Below are 8,692 nucleotides of genomic sequence, written 5' to 3'. Positions count from 1 at the left end.
GTATGGAGTATACCTAAAAGAGTGTGAATGAGTAAGTGTATAGTAAGTATATTTCTACGCATACTATAGTCTCACTCTAGTGTCTCACTCTAAGGGTGCAATTACATGTAGTGATACAAAAACTAACTAGGTAACTATAGGAATTGCGCAAAGCATGCCGCTTGCTTCTTTTCTTCTCTATTACAAATTTACTAATAATTGCATTTAAATCAATTAATTCTATTAAAAAGTGCTTAGTAATGTGAATTTGTCACTGGTTCATGCTGCTTACAAGGATGTCCGTGCTACAAGGATGATGTCCCATGCAGCGGATCGTGAGTAAGCGGATTAACGTATCGCTAATCACAGAATCATTCTCTTAGATTTGCTTGCGAAATTTGCAAACAGATCGAAAAGAATGATTCTGTGATTGGCGATCCGCTTATGTACGAACCGCTCCATGGGACATAATTGTCGCGTATGTAAAACGGCGGATCATCAGGTCGAATCCTTCATACGCGAATACCCGCGTACAGCGATACGCGTCATGGAACGGTACCCTAATAGTGGAAAAAGAGAAGCAAGCGGTACGGTTTGCGCGGTATAGTTACCTAGTTAATTTCTGTATCGCGCTCCCTAATTTATGCATCAGTGTACACCAGTTCAGAACTTAGGGTGGAAAAAGAACAGATCTTTAGATAGAATAGCAAAAAAATAGTTCTGCGTGCGTGCGTGCGTGCATACACATTACATTTATCAGGCATGGGAACGCCTTATTTTTTTTTTTTGTTTTTTTTTTTTACTTTTTTAGGAACATTCATTTTTCCTCACTTTTTTAATAAAAAATTTACTTTCCTCATTTTTTCTGTAGAAATAAATATCAACATTAAAACCGAAAAAGAGAATAAGAAATTATTCAGAACAACCACTTAGCGCATAATGTAAAAATACAAAGTGTAGCATTGAGCATAATAACTAATATTGGAAATATTATTTCCAATACTGAAAACAACCAATCAAATTTTGCTTAAAAAATTCATTCTACTGCGTATCTACGGTAATGTTTTGTTGAATTTATACTAGATTCGACGTGCGTCGTACGACGTTCTGCATCAGAAAGCAGAATTTTATTTTGTATCGATGATATGAAGCAAAATCCTGTTTTCTGATTGATTGCAGAGCGTCGTACAATGCACGTCGGATCCAGTGTGAATCCAGCATTACACCATGTATTCTTAGTCCGGATCCTCATACGGCGCTTTGACACAGAACGCTGATTGGTGAAAAGCTGGTTGTTGGGGTAAAATTTACCTCCACAACCTGTTTCTCACCAATCAGTGTTCGGTGTCAAAGCGCTGTTGCCCGTATGAGGATCCGAACTTACATGATAAGCGAGGTTGTTGTTCTGAGTTCTGAGCCTTTGTGATCGTACGAGTGCAAACAACATGAGTGCGAGCAAACACGAACAGATCTTGTGATTCGACGAACCACAATATTCCTAGTGCAATAATTACAGTCTGTTTAATCAGTATGTAAACAAATTGAATATTTTCTACGACAAAGTTATAGACAGTTCCTCAAATATTAAATCTTAAATAATAAATAGTTACAATTTGTATATTAATGTTGTGAATATTAAAATGTATAGAAGTTACATAGTAATTGTTACATAGTATGGTAATTATTTAAAACAGCTACCTCATCTCTGATTTTGATGAAATCAGGCTAATTCGAAGCGTTTTTCACTCGAAACAAAAGAATCCGGCAAAAAATGTGGCAGTCAGTCCCGCGAACCGAGATCTTAAGCGTTAAAGTTGACGACTATTGAGGTTAGGAAATCTGTCACACAAACTTAATCCAGCGCTATGTACACGTACTTTTCAGTATTTACTTAGAATCGCTTACCTACGATTTTAATGAAATTAGGTTTATTCATTGCGTTTTCACTCAAAACGAAAGCCTGCTCTGCTCTAATTGCTATGTGCGAAAAGTTGTAAATTCGAGCTGTGAATCGCTCATGGGTTTATAACTTTTCACGTAAAGCGCGGTCTTATATAGGTTTCCAAGTTTACACGCAAAGCGAGATTTAATAAAAAAATTGATTTTAGTTTTACGAGAGGGGAAAGGGGAGCGGGAATCCTTCGCACATATTATATGTACTTAGCGATTGCGTAAGATTTTGCCTCCCTCGCACAATTTTTTTTATTAGTTCTCTATTTGCGTACTTTACAAACTTGAAAACGTATTGTATGTGGATCCGCGCTTTACGTGGAAAGTTGTAAACCTATGAGCGAAAAGGAGATGATCTGAATATCAAACATTAATATATCGATGTAAAAGCAAATTAATAAAACACATGCACATGTAATCTTGGAGCACGAAAATGTGATCGCAGTGCTTGCAGTATTTCGCGTGACAGATTTCCTAACCTCAATAGTTATCAACTTTAACGCTTAATATCTCGGTTCGTGGCCGACCGTCACATTTTTCAGCCGGATTCTTTCGTTTTGAACAAAAACGCGCCAAACAAGCCTAATTTCATTAAAATTGAAAGTAAGGTAGCTATTCTAAATAATTACCTATGCAATACTATGCAATACTAGCTTTGCTAATGAATTTTGTGAAAATATTTTAATTTTAGTTATTGTCAGGAAGATTAAATACTATATAGTAGAGAGAAGATGATGTTCTGAGGAAAGAAAAGATAAAAATCCAAAATGCATGCAGAATGGTTGATGCGCTTGATCATCAAATTGAATCGTAAGAAAGAAAGATTGAATCTACATTATTCTGCGAAATCTGTATGTGCCGCATCCATTGTGCAATTAAAAAATATCAGACTAAATCTCAGCATGTAGCATCTGCGAAGTATAACCTGAATGCGGATATTAAACTTGATACTAGTCAATTTTATCTCGATTTGATATCACATGCAATATCATCAAAAACTGATAAACTTCAAGAAAGTTTGCAAATATTTAGTCAGTTTTATCTAGCAGCATTTCAAGTTCAAGTTTTTCCTATGCCTCAGCCGGTTTGACACAGTCTAGTATAAAATGGAATCTATATACATCACAAAAAAAAAAAAAGAAATTGTTTGGACCAGAAATTACTTTGGATCATGTGTTTTAATGTGTTTTAAGCAATTTTTCTTCGTTATCATGTGACAGAATTGCAAATTTATTTAGAGCTATATTTAGCATATAGATGTTGTGACACATTTTCACTCAGTAAGAAAAAAATTGAATATTTGCAAATTTTCTTGAAGTTTATCAGTTTTTGATGATATTGCTTGGGCTTTTGTAAATTAATAAGTGAAGATGCACAGAAAGATTCATTTATGATAAAACTACTAATTCAAAAGGAATGAAAAAGTTACAAATTTCAATTTTGTTAAGAAATTTTAAATGAAGTAATCTTCTGTCATCTTTAAATATTTTTCTTAGAATATGCTACTGCTGAAATTTTAAAAGACTATATTTAATGCTTTAAAAAACAATAATCTCTCTTTGTAAAACGTTAATGTTATCTTGTGACGGCCTCAATATTAATAAATTTCTAATATGCTAAGTTAATGAAACTGTAAGAAAAGAAAATAATGGAATGGGATTGATATCTACGATATAGGAACGTGCAATTTATTTATAGTCCATAATTCTTTTAAAAAAGCATTAGGTTCTTTAGGATGTGATGTAAGTCCCTTTTCTATTCATGTCTATAATTGGTTTTATGATTGGCCCAACAAACTAGTAGATTATAGATATATTCAGAGAAAACTAAATATTCCCGAACATAATTTTTTAAAACATGTTCCTTTAAAGTAGCTATCTGTATGTGCCTCCGGTAAAAGTGTTTTAGAACAATGGCCTGCTCTTTGTACATACTTCCTGAAATTCATTCTATAAAATGGCTTTTATTCAATCGTCACAGATGAAGAAATACTCTGAAAGTAAGAACTATTTATAATACTATTAATATTTAACTATTAATATTTAAAATCTTCTACAATGAGAGCAGAAATTGCATTTATAATGGACAGTGCCATTTTTGAAAAATTCTCTCGCGTACTTCAAAAGGAAGAACCCATGATTCAAATACTATGAAATGAAAGATTTAGCAGGCAAGTTTTGCAAAAAAGAGGCTTTATACCAAATGTATAGCTCTAGTAATCTTGTCACTCTGAAGAATTTACTTTTGGCTAAAGATGTTAGATGTGGAGATTTAACAGAAAATGAACTTTCTCCTAAAAATATTAAAGAAGTTGATATTCTCAACTTTCGAAAATTGGCACAAGATCATTATAAGGCGAGAACAATGTATTTATTTAAGAAGTCTATTCTAAGTTTATCAATACCAAAGCATTTTCGTTGTCTTCTTCCTTCAGAAATTAAGAAACAAGCAGTTCCCTAAGTGCAGAGAAAGTAATTAAAATACATCAAATTTCAATAAATACATTCTTAAATGAATGGAAGATTCTTCAAAAAGAGAATCTTTCTACATGGGACAATGACCGAATTGACATTATAATTACTGAAGACAAATTTTTTATTTAAAAAATAATTTCAATAAACCAAAATCCAAACATTTAGAAAATTGTGAAGGCTGCTCTATCTCTAGCTTATGATAGTTCTGATATTGAAAGGAGTTTTCAGTCTCAGCCCGTGTTTTGACAGATGGTAAATCTGGAATGACAGAAAACTCTTAATACCAAATTAAATATCAAGACTGATTTGAAGTACTTTAATAGTTAACCTGAAATGGTGTCAATGACTACAGATTTAATAATCTCTGCTAGATTTGCATATAGCAAATATAAGAATATTTAGAAAAAAAAGACCAGAAAAAAAGGAGATAGAAAGATATGAAGAAGAAGTATGAAAAAGATCAGAACTTCTAAAAAACAAAATAAAGCTAGACAAGACATAGAAGAGCTTGAGAAAAAAATAAAAAAAGCTAAAAACTGAGGCGCAAGAAAAAGCAGCAAGTGACTCACTTCTTCAAGAGAGAGACTGAAGAAAACATTGGATAGTAAAGACATATATGGGGCTAAGATAGTATATGGAATGCTTGAGGATGCGGTGTCGATTAGAGAGCAATTAAAATCATCTGATGTTGAGTCACTTTAAAAGAAACTTGATAAGAAATCATGTTTGATAACTTTTTTGTACAGCAAAACCAAAAGATTAAAGAAAATTAAAAATAATGATGATGGGCATTATGTCGTTGTTATTTTCTTTTTTATAGCATAAAAAGAAAAACTATGTAACTTAATGTAAAAATAGTTAATTAACTAGTCCTATTTTAATGGAAAAATTCGTAATTTATTGTTTTAAAAATTTATTTTTTAGAAGATATCTGGAAGAAATCTTAATATATTTCTTAGAGGTATGCGAATCAAATCGAATCACAGTGGATTTGATTTGATTCGTTTTCGAATCTGAGAGATTTGAAACCGAATAGTTCGAAATTTCGAATCACTTGTCTCTTCTATGCTTCAATTTATACGACTCTTTCTCTTTCTCTCTCTTCCCTACATCTGCGATCAATCTTGTATCAGCGCTCATTAATCTTCATGCAAGCGCGTGCGTTTATTGGCTTACATTGTGAAAAAAACGCTTCATTTTTTAAAATACTATTCATTTTGTTTAAGCCAATGAAACTGAAATAAAGGTAAATTTAGCACAACAATTAGGTTTAAATTAGGTTTCATCACACTGATATAAACGTTTTATACGATATAATCATTTATTTTGTTGACCAATAAAATGAACAAAATGAAGTTTTTGTTGACTAACAAAAACTTTCTTACTTTGTTATTAAAAAATTGTATTGTGCTAATTAAAATTTACAATCAAATTTTGATTAGAAAAACAAATTTGGTTAGAATAACAAAAATTTTAGTTAAAACGATATAATTTTTTAATGAAAGAGTAAAAATATTTTTGTTAGTCAAATATCAACAAAATGGATGATTTGGATGGTTTATATGTATAATACTAAACATTTCTCTGCAGAATAAATAATCACTTTCCTTTAAAACAATACATTATAATCGCGATTATTATTTATTTACTTATATGCATATGAAGACTCTCTCTCTCTTAAGTCTAATTTATCAATAATTTATCAATCAAATTATATTATGATGTGACACTTTATGTACTAGAAACAGACTAATAAAAGTTAATTTGAAAGATAATGAAGTATTTTCAATAACGATTTAAATCTCTTTAAATAAACGAGAAAATGAGTCATTTTTAATGTGCAGGTATTATTAGAAAGTATCGTTTTTAATACATTTATATGTCATATTATCAAATTTTTTATATACTTATACATTTAAAATGAATTTTTAAGTTTTTTTTAACTGTCAGTATGTGAAAATTTTATTCGAATTCGATTCATTTTCGAATCAAAAGGATTTGATTCGGCGTAAAAATTTCAAATTCGATTCGTTTTCGAACATGTTATCACATATTCAATTCGATTTGATTCGATCTTGCAAATGCTTAATGCGTATATAATATTCTAATATTTCTTGAAATATGGTGCAATATAGTTTGAATTTTATTTTCTTTAATGCGTTTGAAAAACAATCTAATTTCTGTTTTTGCAATGAAAGAGTTTTCATTATTAGCTTGAATAAGTATTATGCCATTTATTTAAAATTTAATTAGAAATACAATTAATAATAAACAAATTTTTTAATTAATTTTAGATTCTATATGTTTACACCCTTATGAAATACAAATTTTGCAGGCTTTTATTATCAAATTAATATAATATATTTTTAATTTCATAAATGTAATTTAAATGTAATGCCATAGGTAGCATGTCATAGGTAAACTAATTTTTAACATCAAATTCTTAGAAATATTCATTTTTCACTTTCAGGAAGACATCTTTTTTTTAATCGACTCACAAAAAAAACTTTTATTACTACTTTTGACACTTATAGTCGCTTCCAAGTCTGCATTATCTATATCTATAGTCATTTCCATTGAATTAAACACAATATAATATTTATTAATAGCTGTCAAGCTATTAAGTTACTCAAAGACCTCTATTTCTGCTTGTTACAGAGAAACAACAATTTTGACTTATCTTTAAACGTTCCACAACATTATCAAACATCGTACCATCACGGCAGTTACAATATGTCGGATCAGGTGAGTAATAATATTTTCAATATCATTTTTGTTTTACGAATATAAATAGTTCTTTTTAATGAATTTTTGTCTGTTAAACACGAATCTTCGACAAAATTTGGTTAGCACGTCATAGTTTTTAGAAAAATAGCGTCTAGGAGACGAAAAATAACAGTTTTGAAAATTTTTATGATATAATATCAATTTTTTTTCTAAATTTTGGTATGAAGTTGAAATGCAGGGAAATCGAAAAATATGATAGTTATAAGTATAAGGAAAGAGTTATATGTATATGTGATAATATTATATTTTGAAATGTTTAGATGGAGGTCTGTGAAGTTGGCATTCTTAAATGCGAATTTTGATAAAATTACATTACATTTAATTGTCCACTATTTATTCATATTTGTTCATAAAAAATTTTTTTGTCCAACCTCGAAAAAAATTATAAATAAATAAATTGTAGCATCCCCAAGTGAATCTTCTTCCGAATTACATACGATATTCGGTTGTCCACTATGCTTACACGTTTGTTCATGCGTAATTTTCTTTTGTCCACTTTTTAAAAAAAAAGTTATAAACAAATTAATGTTACACAATTCGTTAAGTATACACGTAAGTACGCCTACTTCCTACATATGGAATACGATTGCCCATCACGCGTACGCGTTCGTTCACACATAATTGTCCTTTGTCCAATTTAAAAAAAAAAATTATAAATAAATTAAAGTTAAACAATTCGTCACTGACAAATAAAGACAATTGTGTGAACATATGACGTACGTATAGTGGCCAATTGAATCCCGTATGTAATTAGGAAGTGAAGCACTTACGTATACAGTGTTGAATTGTTTAAATTTAATTTATTTATAACTTTATTTTGCAAGGCGGATAAAAAACAATTACGCGTAGACAAACGCATACGCATAGTGGACTATCGAATCCCATATGTAATTAGGAAGTAAACGCTTTTACGTGTACAGTGACGAATTGTTTAACTTTATGTTTATATGTAATTCGGAAGAATATTTACATGGGATTGCTACAATTTTTTATTAGGTGTAGTAAAAAGTTATCGCGTATTTTTAAAAGACATCTATCAGTAAAAACCGCAATTACTTTCTTACCAACAATATAAATATATCTTGATAGAGTAAAGTTTCAGCTTTAAAAATCTCTTTTTTAAATTATACGATACGACAATTTTTAATGGAGTTATGAGCAATTAAAGTCAAAATAATTCTTTTATTTAATCCGCGATAACTCAGTAATCAAAAGTCGTAGGAATAAAAAAAAAAAACGATTTTGTAGGGAAAGTATCAAGCTTTCACGATATGTAATCGAAAATTTTCTCAAATTCGTTTTGGACATGTTACAAATCCACAAAGTAAGAAGAAAATTTTTCGTCTTTTTCAGCTCGTAGTTTTTGGTATGTAAAAATTATCAAACTCATATAAACAAAAATGTGATAAGCTTTTAAAAGTAGAGATTTCAAGCTTAATCCTTTTTTTTTTTTTTTAATTTGAATTTCATTCATTATTGACGAAGATATTGTATATAAAGGA

At 30.0% G+C, this 8,692-nt stretch overlaps 1 protein-coding gene across 1 annotated transcript in view; it reads left to right on the top strand.

Moving 5' to 3' along the window:
• The window catches only part of LOC108755213 (TOX high mobility group box family member 3-like), a 242,846-nt gene that overhangs the window by 76,405 nt on the left and 157,749 nt on the right, over positions 1–8,692 (top strand). The window contains exon 2 of the mRNA XM_018498101.1: positions 7,062–7,148. Within this exon, the coding sequence (XP_018353603.1) occupies positions 7,062–7,148 (87 nt within the window). The remainder of the gene's footprint in view (positions 1–7,061; positions 7,149–8,692) is intronic.

The sequence above is a fragment of the Trachymyrmex septentrionalis genome, unplaced genomic scaffold, assembly GCF_001594115.1.
Source record: "Trachymyrmex septentrionalis isolate Tsep2-gDNA-1 unplaced genomic scaffold, Tsep1.0 scaffold86, whole genome shotgun sequence".
Taxonomy (NCBI): domain Eukaryota; kingdom Metazoa; phylum Arthropoda; class Insecta; order Hymenoptera; family Formicidae; genus Trachymyrmex; species Trachymyrmex septentrionalis.
The sequence above is the reverse complement of the archived record's forward strand: the minus strand, read 5'-3'. Positions and strand labels throughout refer to the sequence as shown.